The 23,382-nt window shown below is 35.8% G+C and overlaps 1 protein-coding gene across 1 annotated transcript in view; it reads left to right on the top strand.

The window, feature by feature from the left end:
• Positions 1-23,382, top strand: part of TOP2B (DNA topoisomerase II beta) — a 60,145-nt gene that overhangs the window by 12,694 nt on the left and 24,069 nt on the right. The window contains 15 exon segments of the mRNA XM_079299653.1: positions 4,461-4,634; positions 5,314-5,404; positions 7,397-7,460; positions 8,608-8,753; positions 9,156-9,253; positions 10,651-10,863; positions 10,942-11,115; positions 15,471-15,572; positions 15,654-15,791; positions 17,360-17,498; positions 20,548-20,705; positions 21,418-21,543; positions 22,213-22,323; positions 22,408-22,513; positions 22,705-22,814. Coding sequence (XP_079155779.1) covers positions 4,461-4,634; positions 5,314-5,404; positions 7,397-7,460; positions 8,608-8,753; positions 9,156-9,253; positions 10,651-10,863; positions 10,942-11,115; positions 15,471-15,572; positions 15,654-15,791; positions 17,360-17,498; positions 20,548-20,705; positions 21,418-21,543; positions 22,213-22,323; positions 22,408-22,513; positions 22,705-22,814 — 1,950 coding nt within the window.

Raw genomic sequence — 23,382 nt, 5'->3', positions numbered from 1 at the left:
TAGGTTGTGGCTTTCCCAACTACTTGAGCATGGTCGTCTTGCTGGCTTACAGATAGACTTGCGTTTGTCATCAGTCTGGAGGGTTAGAAAGGCCACAAGATTAGCAAGAATTTGTAAAGTCTTCAATGTCACAAAAGCATTGGAAAAGTCATACACTGTGTCTGAAAAATAATAAAAAATAAAAAATTGGCAACATTAAAGTTGCAAAGCAGTCCTTGAACATTGGGTAACCTGTAAACAAACAGGCAAAGAGCAGTCTTGCTGTGAAGCAGGAGACTTAAGCCCTTTGTGACACTTGGTTAATTCTCTTTAGGGGTTTTCTCATGAAACAACAGCTGGTGCTGTTTTGAGAAGTGTTATTGGAGCTCTAACAATATGAAGATCTTTCATACAGGGCAGAATACAAAAGGCATTCTTGAGACAATTCCAAAATATACAGCAGAGTTTGTCAGTTAAACAGCACTGTGGTTAAGTGCTTGCCCAGTTAAAAAAAAATAAAATGTGGGGGAGGACTTTCCTGTTGCATTTATTTGTATTTTAAGTAGTAGAAATTCAGAAGATGAAAATGTTTAAATTTTATTTCGATCTTTTATCAAGAAACACATAATGTGAAGGCTGTGAAGGATGTTTGTGTCCATAGATCTCTATCCTGTGTTTGGTGATTTTTCTCTTTTTTTGGACTGAGTTCTAAGCATCACTTGAACTCTAAAAATGCCCATTTGAGATTAACAGATTCAGAACTGGTTTTCTGGGTACAGCACAGCTCAAAATACTTGACCTGGGGTAAATGCAGTCCTGTGGACTTCTGATCCTTGCACACCTGCATAATTACGTTCATTTGTATAGTTGAATACTTTTGAGCTTTTGCTTTTACACTTGTGTTTCAATAATGTGTTAAATAACTTCTGAATGCTTATAAAACGAGGGGTTTTTTTGCATGCAGAATATGTATGAATCTTGAAGCACTGTATGAATAAAATCATACATCATGAATAAAATCTGTCCTTCTCTGTGACAGTGAAATGAACATTTAAGTTTGGCACACTTTGTGATGCCTTAATAAAAACTACAGCAATAAAGTTATTTAAGACAGCTTTTTTAAAAATCATTGAGCAGAAAGAAAATATGATTCTTTGTGTATTATTCTCCCTTCTTACATCATGCATTATCATGTTCCAATGAGTGTGTTATAAATGATAATGGACATGGGTGTCCCAGGGAGTAGAGTACCAGAAGATCCCAATTAATGCTGGCCTACAGCAAACCTTTAGTGTCCCCAAGAAGACACTTCTGCAGGGTTAACTCTTTTCAGGCAACAGAGTTTGCTTAGGTGTGACCTCCCTTGTCTGTCAATGTGACAACAATTAGGAAGTAGCATCTCAACAGAAGGTATTTGATACTTTACATTTATTTCTGATAAGCTGGAAAGTATAAACTCCTCTAAGCTCCTTCCACTGGAAAGAAAAATGCGTTTCCTGGCATTGTATTAAAGGCAATATCTTGCAGGAGGTCCCTTCCCAATAGTCTATTCTGTAATATTTTTTCCCAAACTAGAGTTACTTATCACAACAAAATGGACTTTTGCTAATCTTCTGACTCTTACTCTACTTGTCCCATAGCATTTTTGCCATGGGAGGTAGGAAAATTGTAGCCTGAATTTTTAGGCTAAGGTTTAAGTTCTCACTTTGTGTATTTTCCAAGTTGTGATGTGTGGTTAGATCCCAGTCCTCACACACTGGAAGAATTAGAAGCATTTTGGAGAGCAGTCTTAGACCAGCCCTGAGAATATTATACTGATGTACATGTCAGCTGAAGAACTCTCATGTGGTCACTGCAATCACAAACTTCCCTGACTGTAAAAACTTCTTAAAGCCTAAGAGTTGGGAGCAAATGAAACAATTCTGTTTGAACAAGATTTTGATGGTCTTTGCACCTGGAATTCTTTTGCATTCTGCATCTCTTCTCTTCCATTTTTTACAAACACTTAGTTAATCTGAGAAGTATTATATTATTTTCCTGCTAGTCACTGGTCCCTTCAGAACAAGTGGGTAATAAAATAAAGAAATTTTATATACATGTGCAGTGAAATTCATTGAAAGCCCAGACATCATTCACAGAACTACTTCAATGGAAAAAAGAATTATATTGCAACTATTGACAATGCTTCTTTAGTAACAATTCTTATTCCTCCTTTTCCATGTTTCAGTTTAATGCATCTTTTTTGCAAAGTTCTGTTCCTTTTCTGCTTGCTTACTTGATCTGTAGCTAGTATTTTTAGGGTGATGGTGACAGGGTTATCACAGTTTAAAACCAAATAACTGTGAAGGCTAAATTAACCTGGATATCAAAGCCCTGTAATCACCCATGTGATTTTGCAACTCTCCTATTTGGCAGAAAATGAGATAGGCTCCAGAAGAATAGTCATGAGAGCTAGTGTTTTGGTTCCAACTGTGCTGCATGCAGTCCTGGTGCCAGATTGTGAGGTTCCCGGGGTTCTTCCCCCATTTCCTCTGTCAGGTACAGGAGTAGGCAATAGAGAATTTTATTCTCATTTGGCATGCTCAGGTTTACTCGTGTCCAAATAATTGGTTGTTGTCATCACTGGTGCACACAATCTGCATCTCTCAATGTTCTGGAAATGTGTTTCCTAGAATTACCATAGATAAACTAGAAAAATGTGATCTCTAAATCTGGAGGAGAAAGGTAATTTCCCTTGTTATGAATTGAATTAAATACTTTATTCTTGTGCTGCCTGGGCTGGATGGGGAGAGCTGTGGAGGCGTCAAAACCTGAGTACTAGAAGCTGGAGAGGATAAATGAGATTAATATGTGGAGAATTGTGTGCTATAGCTTGGTGTTTGGCCTTTTGATGCTGCTGAAATTGTGTGAGTCCAGTATCCTTTGCTCCTTTTTCCTATGTGTTTATGACTTTCTTGCCCTTTGCTTATGGTGCTATCTGAGGCTGCAACAAAAGCTAGATTGAAGGAGAAGTGATTACACTTCCTTTTGGCCACAAAATTTACATGATGACTGGTTAATTGGGGGTTGGAGTTTAGCCTGTATTTACTTTATATAGACACATACTGGAAACAGCTAAATGAGAGGGAAAAAGTTTGCCTGAGTGGCAAGTGGGTTTTGTCCTCATTATTTGTCTGGGGATGGTTTCTACTGGTCATGTAACACCTGCTTCAGAGTTGATAAACCTCCTGTGAGAGAGGTATTTTGGGTACTGGGTTTGTGGGGACAGAATTTCTTATGTCTTCCAGCCAGGCAAATAAATCATGTGAGTTAAAGTTACATTTACTGGCATTTTTGAGATAATTCAGGTAATTCCAGTTTATAGATAGGAATACATGCTGTAAGATGGCATTACTAGTGTCCTTTGTGTACATGTTTTTAGTGTCTCAGAATAGGGCTGGTCTATATTTGGTTGTTCTGAGACTGACCTTTTTTTTAATGTGTTTCATTCAATGGCAAGGAGGAATCTATCAGGAAAAAATAACTGGAAGTGCACCAAATCTCTGTATCCCACCTTCCTCCCCATCCGAAAGTGGGTTAGTTTACCATAAAACTGTTCTTCAAGGTATTTTTCATAAAATCCAGACAGATTAAGCTTGAACTTTGTTTAAATTCCAATATTAGCCTATGTGATTCTCCTTCTTACAGTCCTTGGCATTTTTTTTTAGAATCATAGAATGACCTGAGTAGGAAGGGACCTTAAAGATCATCGAGTTCCAATCTCCCTGCCATGGACAGGGACACCTTTCACTATACCAGGTTGCTCAAAGTTCCACCCAACCTGTCCCTTGAACACTCCCAGGGTTGGGGCATCCACAATTCCTCTGAGCAACCTGTTCCTGTGCCTCACCAGTCTCACAGTAAAGAATGTCTTCCTAACATGTCATCCAAACCTGCTCTTTCAGTTTCCTCTATATTCTCTTGTAAATAGTGTCTCTCCTTTTATTGTAAAGCATTCTGGGGTTGTATCAGGCTTGATCACTTCAGTACAGAATGTAAATTATAGTAGCTGAGAAGCCAGTAGAAAGGCATTGTGTTTCTTAAATCCTGCTGAATGAATTGTCCACACTATAATGTGAAAGTGTAGTATTGCTGTTACCATTTAGAACAGTATTCAGTGGTTTGGATTCAAATGCTTATGCACAAAATTGAAGTTGTAATTACTTAACCTGAAGAGATGGGTGGTTTTAAGTGCTGTTGTTTACTTATTGTGCTTAGTAAATTGCTAAGTTTGAATATGCAATGATTTGTTAAGAATCTGTCATGTAATCTCTTGGTTTTTCTCTATTGCAAGGATAGCTTTATCTTAATACATCTGAAAACTTAACATTTAAATTACATGACAAGTTTTGATTGTAATTGAAATCTCTGTCAGATTTTGTTTATATCTCAAGAGTGACAGATTAAATGAGGTTGATTGTTGGTTCGGTTTGTTTTTTTAGACATTATTTGATAATCAGATGAATGCTTCTAAAAAGGAAGACTCAGAAAGCATTAATAAAAATGACACTTCAAAGAAGATGTCTGTTGAGAGAGTTTATCAGAAAAAGACTCAGCTTGAGCACATCCTCCTCCGTCCAGATACCTACATTGGCTCAGTTGAACCCTTAACTCAGGTAAGTGCCACTAAATTTACAGTCTTAATGCTTTTTGTTGTTTTAATGAGGAGATGTCTATTCTGGTTGTTAAATAGATGCATCTCTGTTTTTCTCAATATTTGGAATTAGTTAAAAACTGTGGTCTTGTTTATGTATGCACATGTAGGAAGGGGATGAGACTTGCTTTAAGGCATTGAGTGCTTGGTTCATCTGAAAAGATAGGATCAAAAAACATTGAAATCCAGTCAAAACACAAACACTCACCTGAGTGTGAAACAGCCAGCCATGTGTGTATAGGTCTGTGCTCACAAACATGCCTATGTGCACACACATATGTATGCATATCTGTAAGTAGCATTTGTTCTAGGTCCAAAAAAGATTTGGTCTGTTTGTTTAGGTAGAGAACAGAGAATTTAGGCCTCCTGCTGGCACTTTCTTCAGTTGTTTTTGTGAAATTGCAATTTGCTTTGAACTTCACTGTCTGTACACTGTTGGGAGTTCCCCACCAAGCAGAAAATAATGGATTTTCATTATTAAATTCTTTGTGGGTACAGCTATAACTTTTGCAGGCTTCTGCTTTTGTCTTGTATGGCTGCAGTAATCAGACTGTAAGAGGAAAGTTCCTGAAGGAAATAGAGAATCATGGACTTGTTTACCAAGACAGTAAATGCTTTTATTTTATTTTGTTTCCATGTAGTTAATGTGGGTTTATGATGAAGATGTGGGAATGAATTGCAGAGAAGTTACCTTTGTTCCAGGCTTGTACAAGATCTTTGATGAAATTCTTGGTAAGTACTTTTAACAATAACACTGCCTTAGCATTATAGAGTACAGGCTTTTCTGAGTGCTTTCAAAATCCATCAACTTGTATCTAAGTTTAAATCCCAGTCTTGAGTCCAGCTAAACTATAGGGCATAAAAAAAATTAGTGCATTCTAGAACTATAGAACAGTTTAGAAGGGAAGAGTTTTCAGCTGAACTTGTAAGAAAATGTAAATATTTGCTACTGAATGTCCAAACTAGATAATTCTTTATAAACAATATTGTTACAAGATTGTTTTCTGTGAAGTGTTATTAGGGCTACAATTTAAAGTTACATTTGAAAAAATGTAACTTATCCTATCCCTTAAGTTGTCTGAGTGTTCACTTAGCTCATCCTTTCATCAATCATTAAAACTTTCTCCTTCTGTACAGAGGGATAGTGGTGGTAGTTTTTATGGATCATTTCTAGACTTCAGACAGTTTTAAAATAAATAAGTATCATACTGCCATTTAAAAGCACTATGACTGAGGCACAAAACAAATATTTTTAGCAAATTTTGTCAAAAATTCTCTGAGTTAGTGTGACTTACTGGTTAATGATGCTCTGTTGATGACAGGAACACACTAATCAGCAGCAGAGATGTGGAATATCTGAATACTTTGCTGTCTGCTGAACTGATATTTTGGCATAATTGGCATGAAATCTTGGACTTACCAGCTTTTATGAAGTTCTGTTTAAAGGATTGGTAGAATTACCTCATAAATTAAATTATATTCTGCTGAGGTCAGTTTTGTTGTGGCCTTCATTAGATTCACAACTTTTCCACATCTCTAAAATTGCTTTGCAGCATTGCTGTCTTTGAGGCAATAAGGACTATATATTTACCAGATGGAAAAGAGTGCTTAATTTTTAAAATATATTTTAAACTTATTACTTAATTTGATAAGGTAATGAAATTTAATAATTTAATTTGATAAAGGTAATGAAAATCTTTAATTGCTTCTGTTTTGAGTGCTGCCTCATAGATCTAAGTTTTTTGGCTTTTCATGTTAGGGAGACCACTTCCTTATTGTCCCATTCAGAAGAAGATTAGTATTCTGTCATTGTTGGAGTATGTCATGGCTTACTGCTGCTTTATGAAGCAGTGATAAGTGCTCCAGAGAGTGTGGTTTGAGAGCTAGGGGACAGTGTAATAACATTATGAAAATGGGATATTTTGGCTATGCATGCTTTTGAATGAAACTGCACTACATGATTTTAGCAAAACCACCTTGAAATATCTGATCTTATACTGCAGTCCTTGTCAGTCAAGATACTGTACTTTGGTGTTTTGGGGTTTTACCTTCATCTGTTTCATAGATGATGAGACAGATGCTGAAAATGGCTGCAATGTGTTTTCCTGTTTAGTGGCCACAGTCACATTTCTGCTTCCTGTCACTGTTCATATACATGGCAGTGCAATTCAATTAAATTCTGATCAGATGTTAATTTCCAGTTATCCTTGTTTTGATCCTAAACTGTGTAGACTGTTAGCTACAAGTCTTGCAGGCTCTTTAGAGAGAACTTTTGCTGCAGTCAAAACACATCTTAATGAATGTGACTTTTTAGGAGGGTTTCAGTGTGCAAACTGATCTGGTGATGCATGTGAGTTTCAAGGGTCTTTCATGTACATGCTGCAATAAATATCCAAACAAGAGCAATGAGAGAAGAATGAAGTGCTCAGTATGTTCAAAACAGTTATGAGATCACAAAATACACTTCTATATTTATTTCTGAGATAGTCTAACTGCTAGAAATAGAATCAGTAATTATAAGAAGGCTGAAAAATATCTTCTTGTAGATACTTGATTATATTTTTAGACTCCAGTGCTAAGATACGAAATATATACAAAGAACTGCCAGATTAAGAAATACCTGAACTATTTAACTGGTGGTGGAATATGTATAAAATCAGTTTTAGTGACCAAGAGATTAATAATTGCCTATGAAGTGTTAATTTGTGCTACTTTGTTTCATAGTAAATGCTGCTGACAATAAGCAGAGGGACAAGAATATGACTTGTATTAAAATATCCATTGATCCGTAAGTAAAAGCATGTTTTCATTTGCTTTCCCTGCCAGTGCTATTGCAGTTTAGATCTGTACAAATTATTTTACTTATGAAAATGGATTTCTTGAAAACAGAATATTTTTGGAATTATTTCTAATAGCTTCATATTTTAAGATGAAGAGGTGAATTGAAAGTGGTTAACAGTAAGTGCTACCATTCTGAATTTATAATAATTGCTTTCATAAACCATTTGTTAAGGTTTGAATGAAACTTAAAACCACAAGTTCATAAGATTTATGATAAATTGAAAGCTTGGCAGTGCATAACTACAGCCAGCCAGGTTCTTTGAATTTCTTGCATTTCTGTGTTAATTCCTTTACCATTAAGATAAGACTGTTTGAATTAGTCATCTATATCACACTGAAACTTCATGTTACAAATACATCTGTGCCATGATAATTTCTGGTGAGAAGTACTGTATTTAAATAGATGCTGATTGGATTCCTTTTCAGTGACATTTAACTGAATAATAAATAATTTAGAAAGCTTTCAGACCTCATCTTTAGGATAAATATGCTGAGAAGTAATTTTTCTGCTTTCATCGTAGAGTAGGAGGGAAATGGCAAATGTGTAAATTTGCCTGGCCTGTCCTGATTTTGAACTCTCTAATACTCAAAAATGAAAATTCTGTGTAAGAGCTAGAAGTATTAATGATGCCAGGTATTGATGGATTTTGTCACTGATACATAAAATAAGTCACAATGTTTATCATAACTCAGAAATAACAGTTTTAAACAGATTATAATTTTCTGGATGGGCTTCACTGAAATCTTAAAAGCTACATCTCTACCTTGAGTGTAATTCTGTCACTAAGTGTCCAGATCCTGTTGTAGTTCATGTTGACAGTGGAAGCACTTCAGGCAGGTTTTTGGAGTTATTTTTGTTGTATGAAATACTGTCAGGTATGGACAACTAAGCTTCTTCTCCCAAGACATATAATAAGGAAGAATAAGTGGAGTTTCTTGTAATTAAAATTGTTAGAGCTCTAAGTAAATGTGGTAAGAATATATTTTTTTTGCTGTATTTTTATTTAGTTATTTTATTAATGTGTTTAAACAGGTGTGCAGAAGTCTGTTTTCAAGATTGCATTCATTTGCTTAATGTCTTCACTATTTTCTAGGGAATCAAATATTATCAGCATATGGAATAATGGAAAAGGGATACCAGTTGTGGAACACAAAGTAGAAAAAGTATATGTACCTGCTTTAATCTTTGGGCAGCTACTAACATCCAGCAACTATGATGATGATGAGAAAAAAGTTACAGGCAAGGCAATTTAATGTGCTTTGTTTTATTCTGTTAAGCCATTGTGTGCCTCTTCTGTATGTTTCCCCTTCTTAATTTTTCTCTTTTTTGTTTCATAGCTGGTGTTATCCAGTCACCATTACTCTATAGCTCTTTATTAGTGTAAAACGACTTAAAGAAGATGTCTTACTTTTCCTTTTGTAATACCAGTATTTACAGAGAATTTTACATTTACATCTCCAATGTCAGTACTCATTATTGAGTAAGAAACAACATACTTTTATATTTTAATTGTAATGTATATGAGTGTTTAAACATTTCTGCTCCTGAAATGCAGGGAATAAATAAATTTGATAAATTAGGATATGATTTATTATCCTAAATTTAAACTGACCCAAATTTACTATATGTTGTTTTTTCCAGGTGGACGCAATGGCTATGGTGCAAAACTTTGTAACATATTTAGTACAAAGTTTACAGTTGAAACTGCTTGCAAGGAGTACAAACACAGCTTTAAGCAGGTACAGAAATGTTCATAAATGTTCCTTTCCTTTTTTTTTTTGCTGTAGTTACAGGTTTAAAATCTAGCACATATTTCAGGAGTATTTAACAAAATGGATAATTTCTCAGTCAAAGGGATGTGTAGAGTTTGTAGAGTTGGTATTTCTGTGTGTTAGGATTTTGGGTAAAATAATACTTTCTTTGAAGTGTTAGGTGACTAAAAAACTGAAAATTTCTGTTAAAACTAAAATATATTCATGTACATGTGAAAAGGAATACATTCAGTTGAAACATATTGAAGTTGGTGTTGTACAATTTGTCCAAAAAATCTTTCTACTTAGCTATGCAAACATGGAAACAATTATCTGTGTCATTTTGTATGGTGTTAAGAAAAGGATTTTTCGGTATTTATGTCATGAATTTAACTAGCCCCACGTGGACTTAAGTGCAAACCCCCCACTTGAGCCCATTGCTCATTGTTAGCATTATAGACCAAGGGCTGAATGTAATCAAGTCTACTGTGTATAGCTTTGAGATGGCCACATTTCAGTTTAAAGTACTTTGGCAGGGTGTTAGATACCAAAGTTCCTTGGTTTTATTGTCTTTCCCAGCTGGAGGCTTTCTTCTCTTACTTTTTAGATAATTAATTAATTTCTGGTCATGCTGTCATATCACTACATAAATAATACACTCACTCTGTTATGTCTGTCTCTTAAAAAATGTAATATTTTATGCTGACTGCCAAAGGGCAAATTAATATTGGTTCGAGTGTACCTTTTTAAAAATGACTAAATGCTTTACAACTTAAAGTGCTGTTCTCCAGTATTTTCAAAATCTGTGAAAATTTATTAGAACTGAACTTTAATATATGCTGTGAGCAGATGTTCTTCTTGATCATGCAGATGTGCCCACCTTCTTAAATAGCTCTTAAATAAATACAAGACCCCTGAGTCAAGTCTGAACACCTTGGAGGTTTTTTTTTTGTGCATTGCACAGCTACAGCATCTCCAAGATGCTGTCTTGGAGACTGCTGAATCTCTGCACAGGGACTAAAAAGCCTCTCTGTAGAGGTGTGTAGAGATTGAAAGTGTTAAAAGGATGGCTAACAAGGACTGTAATCCCAGCTCATTTGTATCTAATTTGTTAAATTCTGTGTGAGGCTCCATTTCCATTAGAATCATGTCCATCAATGTAGTAATACCTGCATGTTTATGGAAAACACAAGTGTGCTGCCACCTATGCTTGTGCTTACCTTTGTAAATTAACTTTGTGTAGTGTTTTACCAGAGGAAACTTCTAAAGGAAGTTGTGAGCTTTTTGTTGTGTATGTGTTGCAATCCCAGCAGAGCTAGAAAAAGGAATAAAGGGAGAAGGATAATGTGTTCTAAACTAACATCTAAAATGTTTTGTTTCCAAAGACTTGGATGAACAACATGATGAAGACCTCTGAGCCCAAGATTAAACATTTTGAAGGTGATGACTACACATGCATTACATTCCAGCCAGATCTGTCTAAATTTAAAATGGAAAAGCTTGATAAGGATATTGTGGCCCTCATGACAAGACGAGCGTATGATTTGGCTGGGTCGTGCAAAGGAGTCAAAGTCATGTTGAATGGGAAGAAACTACCTGTAAGAACATCACTCATATATCTTGAGTGTCCTGAGTGTTTGGGGCAGAGAGTAGTGAGTGTTTGCTGTTACTTGCAGGTGAATGGATTCCGCAGCTACGTAGATCTTTACGTTAAGGACAAGCTGGATGAAACCGGAGTCGCGCTCAAAGTCATACACGAGGTGGTGAATGAACGATGGGACGTGTGCCTCACTCTCAGTGAAAAAGGCTTCCAGCAGATCAGCTTTGTAAATAGTATAGCTACCACAAAGGTGAGTGGCTAGTTCACACAGTACAAAATGGAAAGGATAAAATGTGTGCTGAGGCTGTGATTGGTCAGCGTTTGATAAAAAAGTGAATCTGGGTTGCTATAAATAAATAGGTGAGGTAATCCTCTGTGTGAGAGGGACTGACAGAGCAACTGGATGCAATCAAAATACATTCATAGCAGTGTTTCTACATAACCACTAGTTTTGAAAACACTAGTAATCATTATTGGTGATACTGATGTCTTATGTGAGCATACATGGCGTTGAAGAAAATGGAACTAATTGATTTCTTCTTTTTTAACGCATTGTAATAAGATAATTCTGAAAGTAAGATTAAAAAGTGTACAAATGCCTTTAAAGCCACCAGTAGCAAATTTTGCCATTTGGTGTCCTTGAGAAATAGCTGTCTGTTTATTGCTTTATGATGTAAAAAATTGGCCTGAAGTGTTGAGATTAATTTTCTTTTATTTGTGTATCTTCATAAGGATATCTAGGTTTTTTTGCAGCTACAGTAGTAGTGATGTAATAACAAATAAAGATCTCAAGTTATGCTAAAGCAGCAATGTGCTCAGCATAATAAATAAAGTACAGCTTGAAACTACTCAGCTTATGGGGGTGGTCAGGCATGAAGGGAATCCTCTGAAATCAACCAGCATAATTCTTATTTATGCCCTTTTGGACTTGTGGTCCACCGTGGTGAAAAAAAAGTCTTTGTCACTTCTGCTCTTCACAAATGCACTGGATGAGTAACCTAACAACTAGGCAGTTAACTTGTTAGATCTTACTAAACAGTTACACAGTATTAGAGGTAGTAGATCTAAGCCAGATTTAACAAGATTAGAACGAGCTGTCCTAGTAATTGGTGAGATGTTTCTAGAGAATTATAACTGTGAGCTTTCCAAAAGATGGGAAAGATAAGAATTGTTAATCAGATGCTTTGAAACCTCTTCTTGCTCAGATCTCTGTTGAAAGAGTCAGAAGAAAATCCTAATGGTAGCACAAATGATTCATAAGCACTGGTGGTTACACTCAGCCTAGTAGGTGCCCAGGAATGTCAGTGTTAATCTTGGTGTTAGATGATGTGTAGCCAGTGTTTGGTGAGACATAATTTTTATTACATAACTTCTTTTCACTGTATCTGAATGAATGTTCTGCAGTAACAGGGCAAGTTTATTTCATGGTAGAATATTTACTTTCTAAATGTGCATTGCAATTAAAAACTTCGTCAAAACTAGGGATGACAAATCTGGTAGTTAAAGGGTTACAATCTTGTTTTAGTTCAGGCCTCTTTGTGCAACATAAGGAAGAAAAATAACATGACTTTAAAGATGTGTACAATACTTTTATGAAGAAACTGGCAATGTAGAGAAACTTCATTATGCCAGGCTAAAGGAAGTTGTTTGGAAAAACTGGATACCTCCTGACTCCTAAGTGAAATAAATTGCATAAACTTACTCCAAAGATTTTGAATTTTACTCTTCTGGATCACTTTTTACCGTCATGCAATTACACATACATTATTATTATATATTCTTGTAGTATATGCTTAGAAAAAGGTTCTGTGTGTTCTTCACAAGTAAGTGCTATAATTTCTAGTTTTCCCCACTCTCAGTCCATGCCATATTCATGTTACTGGGATGTTCCAGCAATTGTTGAGCAGCTACCCACTGATGGTACATAATGGGTAGCAATTAACTGTATCATCTGCCTGCCCCCTTGTCTCCTAACAGGTGGGGAGCTCATTCTAGCCATTAATTATCATTGTTTGCTGACAGCTTTTTGGTTTTGTGTTTGGGTAAATTTCACCCAGCTGTAACTTTCCCCCATGTTTTTTAAACTTGCTATAAATTTCAAGTAAGTTTTTGGTTTTGTTTTTTGGGGTTTTTTGTTGTTTGTTTGGTGTGGGGTTTTTTTGAGTTTTTTTTGGTTTTGGTTTTTTTTTTTAGGTTGCTGGCATGGTGGTTTTTGTGGGGTTTGGGAGGTCAGGCAGTATGTTGAGATGCAACTCCCTTTTTTAGTTCTTGTAAATTTGTAAGCTTTTTCAGCCCCCCAGTTAATTAAAATTTTGCCTTAGCACACCACCACAAAATTCAGCTTCAAGCTCTGATACACCATTTGAAAGAATGTCTGTTGCTATTAACCCAGGAATCTAATGATAATTTTAATATGGTGGCACTGCTGACTGTAATACTACCAATCATTTTAGCAGAAAGGTTCAGCCAATGCCTTTGCAGTGTCACATGGTAGACTTGCATGGAGAGAGAATCCCAACCTGTTAAAATTTGCTGGAGTTCAGCAAGAGATTCGGGATCATTCTAGATTTCAGATTTATTTTCATAAAATAAATATAATTTTGAAAATGCAAAAGAAAATAGGATTAAAATTGTAAAATAATTAAATGAAAACTTGAAATTTATTGTTTGCTTATGAATTTTTCTATCATATAAACCATTTATCTGTCCACAGTTTGAATAAAGCATACCTCCAAATTGATGGAAGCTATTGGCTCTGAGAAGAATAGAACATATATAGGGGGCAGTCAGAATTTTTAAAATTTTTGTTAGCACTTAATTAGACACCTTTGCATCCTGAAGTTTGCAAGACAGGAATTCCATCATTGCCTTCTGGAAAAAGAAGATTATGCAGTTCTAGCTCTCTTTCCCCATAATTCAAAAGTGTTAATAATCTTTGGCAAACCTCTAGATTCAGAGGATTGTTTTGCTTTTGTGTCTTGTGTGGAGTTGTTCTGGCAGCTGGGGCAGTTCCAGGCTGTTCTGGTCCCATAGTGGGTACATTTGCCACCTGCTGGTGAGATGGATGAGAAGGTCCCAGCTCTGAGCATCCCTCACTCACAGCTGCATGCTAAAGAATGGACTCAGGAATGAGGAACTGCTGTAATAACTAGTATCTCCTAAGAATAGGAACTGCTATAATAACTAGCATGTCCTAAGAACAAGAATTACTGGTAAATTGCTGGTTTTCTTTGATATGTCAGATGCTACTTTTAGCAAAATTTAAAAATTGCTAAAGTTTTAAATGCAAAAATATACTGACATGTTCCCATAAATGTAAGTTTTCAGTAATGCCATGAGTAAAAGAAATGCATTTCAAGATTGCCATTCAAGTGTAGAGTGGTTTTGCAATGTATAATTTGATATTTTCCTGTAATAACTTTTCTTTGCAGTTTGGAAATGCATTTATTTTCCTTTAAAGTAGCAGGATATTGATAATCAGCTTTCAATTGAACTTTCCCTCTGCTGAAACTCTGTCATCCATGTGTGGATAAAAACAGTGTTTTAATTGTGGCAGCTTTTGAGGTTTGGATGTGGGTTTTTTGGCTGCTTGGGTTTTTTTTAGAAGAAATGCCGTGAGAAAAGACTTTGTATGGTGCTGCTAATGGTTTGTGCTGCTGTTTTAGTAGATGACTCTAGGAACTGAGAGAAACCATAGATGGTTTCTTTGAAGTGCAAGTACTGGTTTGGTTATGACTAATAGTATTTAGTAGCTTAACCATTTTGGTTTTATCTACTCTTTTTTTTTTTTTTATTTTTAATTTAAATCTCTGCTTTCTCCAAAAGCTGAGAACACAGCTGCTATCCCAATTCAGCTTCTTTATATCTTCAGTTTTTCACATGCATATTCTGCCTTAAAATGTAGAATCCTAACTTTTGGTGTTTGATTGCTAGTTATTTTCCTCCTTTTGGCCGCTGTTTATTCTTGGTTTTGTTTTCTCTTGCCTGTTTCTTATCTATCCTATACTTCCTCATACCTGTCAAGAGCTGTTTTTTCTCCTCTGTTCTGTTTTAAATAACAGCTTTAAAGAGTGAGGGTTTTTCTGTTTGTTACTTCATGATGATCTTCTCCATAGACACCATATTTTGTCTGCCCTAATGTAGATTGGTCTGAACAGGAGCCAGTATTTAGTCTGTATTTTTTAAGGTGCTTAGTGATCTAAAGCAAAGGTGATATGTGTAAAATATGGAAGGTTGAGTTGGGTATGTTTTCATTTTATGGGATATGCATCACTCCACTTTTCATTGCAAGATTTTAGTCAAAGTGTTACGGACTTCCTATGACAGCCACTAGAATTTATTTTGTTAGTATTTTGGCTTTTTTGTCTACACATTTAAAGGAAGATATTTGAGTAATCAATCATTTAACTTCTGTCATCCTCACTTGAATGAAGATTGAATGACCTGGAAAAAATAGATTTTTCTAACTTATGCTGCAGCTAAGTGTACAGGGGTTTCTGTACCAAAGTATGAATTCAGGAATTTTGTTAATACAGCTAAAAAGCTATTGGTAAATTCAATGGTTATTTTGTTTATTATTTTGGTTTTTTCTCTTCCCTCATTCAGGGTGGTAGGCATGTTGATTACGTGGTGGATCAGGTTGTGGGCAAACTGATTGAAGTGGTGAAAAAGAAGAATAAAGCTGGAGTTTCAGTCAAACCATTTCAGGCAAGTAACTTTATGCAAAAATATTCAAAAATATGAATGTGAGAATTTTGTTGAGTAAATTGGTTTCTATGTTTTAAACAGGTGAAGAACCATATATGGGTTTTTGTTAATTGCTTGATTGAAAACCCATCATTTGATTCCCAGACAAAGGAAAACATGACATTGCAGCCTAAAAGTTTTGGGTCCAAGTGCCAGCTATCTGAGAAATTTTTTAAAGCAGTAAGTAAAGCCTTTTTTTTTTTCCCTCTGTGAAGTGAGAATCGACAAAGTGGGCCAAGTGTATGTATGTTCTGTAGCAGAAGATTAGTTATAGTTCTTTATGGTACTGCAGTGGCATTTGCATACTCTGAAAGTGGGGTGAAGGAATGTCTGTTCATTCTCTGGTCTTAATAATGGATGCACTGACCGTGTTTTGATTGTTGTCCTGGATTTAAAAGTGAGCTTCACCTGATCAACCTGTTTGTTGGAGTTTGTGGCATTTGCACTGGTTAAATGAATTTGACTCCTAAAATCTAAACAAGGTCTTTGATCAATGTTCTTGTGTTGAAATATTTTTCTGAAGTTGAAAATATTGTCTGCCCTACTCTTTGGTATCAGTCCTACTCCATTTCACAGGAGTGAAAAGAGAGGGAGGGGATATTTCACATTTACTTGCTGATCCAGTAATCAATGAAATGCAAAATGGTGCCTGTAGTATTAAAAGTGATCAAGTGATCATTATTGTCAGGCAGAACATTTAAAAATTTTTCTGTAGATGGGTTAAGAATTGCTGTTGTAAGTATTTGTAGGAAATGTGTCAGAGAGGTTTTTCCTCTACTACATTTTCTTAGAATGAAGGAAAAGTAGAATTCTGTTAGCCAGAACTATTTTTACTAGGTCCTCTTTAGTGCCAGTAGCCTAAAATGAAACTCAAATGTTGAGAACCTGCCACTGCTAATACTCCTGGCATCAAACTTTATTGATTGTATAGTGTTTTTTTCTTCTAATTCTGTGTTAAGGGTGCCATTCCTATAGAATTTAGAGGGAATAAAATAACACAAATCTTCTATAACGAAATCTGAAGAATGAATACATGTTGTATTACCATCAGCAGGTTTGATTTATAGTGTTTCTAATATTCCCAGAAGTAAACATTGATTTCCAGATGCATTAAATGTGCAGCACAATCTCAACATTGAATGCTGTATTATGGGGGATAATTAAAGGCCAAAGCTCACAGTATTTTGCTTCATCTGTGTTTTCTTTTGATGTGAAACAAAACTTAATGCAGTTTTAGTTTAGAAAATATACTGTATGCTGCAGATGTGTTTCTAAAATTGGTATCAGATTCCCAAGTGGTTGGTAGAAAGCTCATTCTCAAATAGTTTTGATTGACTTTCATTTTTAGTCATTTCCAAAGAAAATTTAAATGGTCCTAAATAACCCATAAGGTTGCTTTTTGCTGTCATAATCCAGAAGACAAATGGTTAGTACCTGGAACGTCTCAGCACATCAACTACACAGCATATGACAACCTCTTGTTAGGTCTCAGACCTCCTTTGTTCTTTCCATCAGTTATAGAAGTGGTGGAAAAGGAGAAAAGGAAACTCTTTTGTATTGTGTTTTAGTTGTATGTGCATAAAGTGCCAAATAGTAAGGTGTGTGTTGATTCCTTGACCTTTCATATGTTGCAATTTTTACAATTTAGAGGACCTTAGAAACAGTGTTAACAATTTAAAACTGAGATGTAAAAATCTGCTATCTGAAGCTTTATTTTGCTCATCTACATTCTGATTTGTTGCTTCTAGGCCTCTAACTGTGGTATCATAGAGAGTATTTTGAATTGGGTCAAATTTAAGGCACAAACTCAACTGAACAAAAAATGTTCATCAGTGAAACACAGTAAAATCAAGGGCATTCCGAAACTGGATGATGCTAATGATGCTGGTAAGAGCACTTACTTTTAAATTCTTTACTATTTCATAAATTCTTCACAGGCATGCTAATTTGAAACCTGACTTTTATTTCTCATCCTTATGTGTTTTTTAATAAAAAAAAAATCTGGTTTTCTAAACTTTCTGGAGCTAAACTTCAAACGTGACTGTGAGTTTGGTATCAGGAATGCTGTCCTCTTTAGGGGAGAGAATTGATAACACTGAGCAAAAGTGGCAGTCTAGGTTGGTTTTGGAAGAGTGTGTATCTTCTAATTGGTTTCTTCTAATAAATGTTGCTACCAGTATTCCATTTTGGAGGTGACTGGTCTTCTTGACCTTTCTAGTGCAGAAAGATCAGAATCTTTGTAGGGTCAGAAGGTACAAGAAGTAAATCAGGTAGTGTGCAGACCTGAGGGAATGGCTCAAGAGACTTTTTTCATTAGACTTTAAATGCCATTAGGTTCCTGTCTGGAAATATAGGGCAAGCTGGCAATCTCTGCTGGCTTGCTTCCTTAGCATAGACAGGGGATCAGGATCAGCTGGCAGTCTTTGTGCCAACAGCAATGAGTTGGGAGTTGTTCATGGTTTGAGGGGCACACAAATGGCTAAAGAGCTTGAAATGTTGCCAATCTGTGTTAATGTTAGTTGATTTTTACATTAAACAAAGGTAGAGAAATTGCAATGAAGTAGGTGAGTGGGCTGAGTAGGTAAAAACAGGTAACACTGAGAAAGAGGCTTGGTTTTGGTTGGGATTTTTGTTTGGTTTGGGGGGTTTTTTTTGTGCTTCAGTGTTCAAGACAAAGATGATGAGATGATGGTTCTGTTTAATTTTTCTCCCTTTCTTTTTATTTCCTTGGTTATTAATTTTTAATTGAGTTTTCTTCAGTATTTAATTGCTTTTTCATTTATTCAAATGTGGTATTTTGCCTCAGAAGTTGATAATCATGTCTACTCTAGTATTTTGCCTGTGGAATTTTCACTCCTCACTCAGATAAATGTTCTTGATACTTTTCTTGCCAAGAAGATTGTGTGCTTGAACAAATTACATATTTTCATGGATATCAAGCCCAGTGCTCCTAACTCATATAATGAATGATTTTGGACACACTTTTTTCGATAGTTGTTTTAGCTTTGCTTTGGAGATCAGGCTTCAAAAATCACTTCTTACTTTTTTTTTCTTTTTTTTTTTTTTTTTCCTCTGGGTGAGGGGAAGGGAGAATCTCTTACAGGGGAGCTAGTAATAAACTATTCTGTTGTTTTTCATCCTAACAGTTCCTTAACTAAGAAGGCATGTAGGGATTCATTTGGGCTGAACACTCATGTCTAAAGCTTTGCATGACTTGAATGCCTGTTACCCAGGTATTTCTCTGATGCCTAATTATTGTTTCATGTTGAGGAAACTCTGCATCTCCTGAGGGGCCTTAGCCAGATATTGGTTTATTGAAGATTTGGAAGATACTGTATTCCTGACATTGAAGGCATTGCACATTCAGGGTGGACACACACCCCACTGACTTTAGTTATTCCTGTGGATTTTAGATTTTATCTTTGCTTCAAGAATGAATTTGAAGCTGAGGTCCAGCATCCACAGGTTGCTTGTGTGCCTGGCACCCCTGAATATTTTTATTCATTGCCAGTTAATGCTTAAGAAAAAACATAGTTCTGTGGCTTCTTGGAGGAGAAGAGGTAGAAATCAAAGGAAATATTAAGAATATAGGATTGTTATGGAGCAGCTAGATTACTAAATGAGGTGAAGCATAAAAGCATTTTTTGAACCTGTCAGTTCATGTAGTTTAGTCTTTGAGTGCTTTAAAGCTGTGCTCAGGAAAATACCTGGCTTATTGTATTTCTGTGAAATTAATTGCTACTGATTGCATCTATTCCAGAAGAAAGTGAACTTGGATGACATTCACATGTTTTTTTCTTCAATTCATTTATGAAAAATATTGGCCTTTTAATATTCTAAAACAGCAGGCTGGTGTTTTTCTAGGTATTTGGAGTCCACTTTGCTGGTAGGTAGTCTCTGCCAGTGTGAATAACATAGATTATAGGTTTATTTATGGCTTAGATTATATTAAGCCACACATATTGATTCAGAAAACCAAAGGTGCTGAATTTAAGTTCTGTGTAATAGAAAGTATGAGGTTGTTTTTATCTACCAGGTAAAGGCAAATTACAGCACACATTTTAAATACCAGTATATTCAAACTACTTTATTGGCAGTAGGTGAGACTCAACCAGCTTGAAGTTTTTTTTTAGTCTTTCATACCATTTGCCTTGGTAAAATAGCAAAGCTACTTAATGAGCATTTGCACTGTTGCAGAGGGGTGGGTTCCTTTTTTTCAGTCTTCTTGTTATTTAGAACATCTATTCCATTGCTACAGTTGCAAGAGGCAGAACATAAATGTCATTCCAGCTTTCAGCACACAGGCACCAAAATTTGTATGTCTTGTAGAATCAAAATTACACTGTTTGTAAAGATTTATTTTTCTGTTTGAGAAATTTGTGAGGTATAAGAAGTGCAAATGGTCTCATCGTTTGAGCTTTTCTGACAAATTTCTGGCTTTAGCTGATAGATAATAAAAAGGGAAAACCACAAAAATGTGATTTAACAAATCACTTTTTAAAATATACTGTGAGGAAAGTGAAAATGCAGAATGGGAAGTAACTCCTGTATGTAACTCAGGTATGCATAATGTATGTGTGTAAGAAAATTGCAGCTAGCAAAATGAAATGGTGAAGGTAGAGAAGCAATCTGTCTTTTTTTTTGTGCAGATGTGTGGGAACCATTATATAAGATGTGCCACCATTGCACCTGATTTTGCTTATTTTGCTCCTTCTCCATAGCAATCCATAGTGTACTGCTAAGGGCAAGGATGCTGTTCATTGCTGTGCAGTTTTAGTGGTGTGGAAGGCCATCCCTAAAAAGAGAAATTCAACCTACTTAAATTAGCTGATGAGGAGAAATCTCCTGTAGAGTAGAAAAAATACAATTGTACTTCTTCTATTTTAGTTACGCTTTCTGTTTCTTTGTCTTCCCTCTCCTTCTTCCTGGCCTGCAGGTGGCAAACATTCCTTGGACTGCACATTGATATTAACAGAAGGAGACTCAGCCAAATCTTTAGCTGTCTCTGGCCTAGGTGTTATTGGTAGAGACAGATATGGAGTCTTCCCACTCAGGGGCAAAATTCTCAATGTCCGAGAAGCTTCTCACAAGCAGGTGTGTAGTTTTGTCCTTTCCTTTTTGCTGACAAATGGATGTCCTCCTGTTTATTCTTGATTTCTAGATTTACATCTTCATATTGTAATTTTTAATATTTCATGGAAGTTTTGTGACTGAGATTTTATAAAGTACCAGCTATTTTGAAGTTTGGGATAAACCTGTAAATATTAACTATAGCAGTGCAGTACTGGGATGATGAAGTTAATTTCTTCACAAGTGAAAGGAAATCTTGCTGTGACTCATATTCACATTTCACATGAATACTTAAAGCCCCTAAAACCTTGTATTCTCTCCATTGCCATGTGATTCCATGGACTCACAATATGAGTCAGTGGCCAGCAGCACTACCCTATATTGTTCCTACTACCATTCATAATTTGTCTGTAATAAGAAGTGTGCTGCAGATGTCCATAAAAACAGTGGGGAAAAAAAGATAAATGACTTTTGTTACACCTTCAGTTTTCTCCAGATTTCTCCAGCTTTCCACATCAAAAGTGCTTTGGCTGTAGAGGAGAAAGAGGGTGGTGCTGTCTTGAGAATTTGAATGTACAGAAGAAATCATTGCAAGTGTAAAGGCTTCAAGGGGTGGGAATAAAATGCTTATGAAGTTGAGGTCAGGGTGCATTGAAAAAACAGCTATAGTGCAAGGTTGAGATATTTCTGAATCTCTGCTTTCTACATTGACTGCAGAAATAACTTTTTTGTACAGATTATGGAAAATGCAGAAATCAACAACATCATCAAAATAGTTGGATTGCAATACAAGAAAAGCTATGAAGATCCAGAATCTCTGAAGAGTCTGAGATATGGAAAAATTATGATCATGACAGATCAGGTAAATCTGAAAATCACTGGTTTTAGTCTACAGAACTTCTTTCAATGTGTTTTGCTGAAATTTCACAGATTATGAGGTTTCTTTAAGGAATTAATTTATCTATATATATTGTTTTGGTTTCTCTAAAGGCACAACTAAACTTTGTTACACAAAGTAGCAAGAAACCAAACCAAAGTAATAATGAAAACATGCTATTGATAATTCAAAAATAAGTTGAAAGTAAAAGCAAAAGTAGACAGTAAATGAGGTGGTTTTGCCAGCAAGTCAGGTAGAAACAAGAATGCAGATAATTTTTTTGGGATAATCTCGTGGTTGAACTATTATGCATTTGCCACCAATGAGAACTGGGGCTGAGTTTGGCTTTTTTTTCCACTCTGTGGTGTCTGGGAGAGCTGTCTAGCTCTCAGCAAAAACACGGGCAGAGAAACCTTGAAAAGCAACCATGCACTTGGCATGGAAGAGCTTTTTAATAGCTGAGGGACAGTGACCTTCACAGGTGTTTATTTCATACCTAGATTCAGTTTGGAATCCAAATTAAAACCAACTGTTCCTTTCTATGCTTTCTGTCATCACACATTGTGTTGATGTATTCAGGCCAGTGAGTGGTTATTTTTGTGGTTTGGGGAATCTGATTGCAAGATTGCTTCATGTTTTCGTGTTCTGATTCAGGATCAGGATGGATCTCACATAAAGGGCTTGTTGATCAATTTTATTCATCACAATTGGCCATCACTGTTGAAACATGGTTTTCTTGAGGAATTCATCACCCCTATTGTGAAGGTATGGGTTCTGTTATTGAGATTTCTATGGATTACTTACAGCAAACCAGAAATGTTGATTTTGTTTGTTCGTTTTTTTTCAAAGGCAAGCAAAAATAAGCAAGAACTTTCATTCTATAGTATTCCTGAATTTGATGAGTGGAAAAAGCATATGGAAAATCATAAAGCATGGAAGATAAAATACTACAAAGGTTTGTTTAAAAACAAATATGTGAACCCTATGAATAAATAATAATAAATGTGTGCTATGAAGTTTTATTGTAGCAGTTTTCGTGATAGTATCTTACATAATGATTTTATAATATTCCCGGGAAAATAAAAGGGGTAAAATAAGAAAACTTAACTTTTGAATATTGAGCAACTGTTCCTTTTTATTGTACAGGATTGGGTACCAGCACTGCTAAAGAAGCAAAGGAATATTTTGCAGACATGGAAAGACATCGGATCTTGTTTCGATATGCTGGGCCTGAGGATGACGCTGCCATTACACTGGTAAGAGCTCACAAGAATGCTTCTATATGATATGCTTTGGTTTTCATTGTGTGCTGAAAATGGCACATGAGGAACTCCTGACAGGGCTTGTTTTGGTGGTTTTGAGTACCTGAATGTAGCAGTTTTGGAAACTGCTCAGAAACACCAATTAGGTGTGGTGGTTTGGTTTGCCAATCATTAATTTCTCAACCAATACACCAATTAATGAAGTGGGTCTAGTGCTGGACAAATGCAAGTGCAACCACTAGAATTATTTACTCATTTTCTCCTGCAAGATAAGGATTAGTAAGACAGCAAAGCAGGCTCAAACTTCAAAGGGTATAAAGAAAATTTTATTAACAGAAATAAAAGAAAAATAATAAAAAAATCAGAATAAAACTTCAGAACACTTCTCTTCCCCCCACACCCTATTTTCTTTCCCCCTGACAATGTAAATAAAACCTGGGACTTTCAGTCAGTTTACCACCTCTAAAATAGTGTTTCTTCACTTCTCTTTGGGAGAGGAGTCTTTCTTGCCATGCTATGGAGACTTCTCCACAAGAAACAGTTCTCTCCTGGCTTTGATGTC

The sequence above is a fragment of the Erithacus rubecula genome (assembly GCF_903797595.1).
Source record: "Erithacus rubecula genome assembly, chromosome: 3".
NCBI classification, from domain to species: Eukaryota; Metazoa; Chordata; class Aves; order Passeriformes; family Muscicapidae; genus Erithacus; species Erithacus rubecula.
The sequence above is the reverse complement of the archived record's forward strand: the minus strand, read 5'-3'. Positions and strand labels throughout refer to the sequence as shown.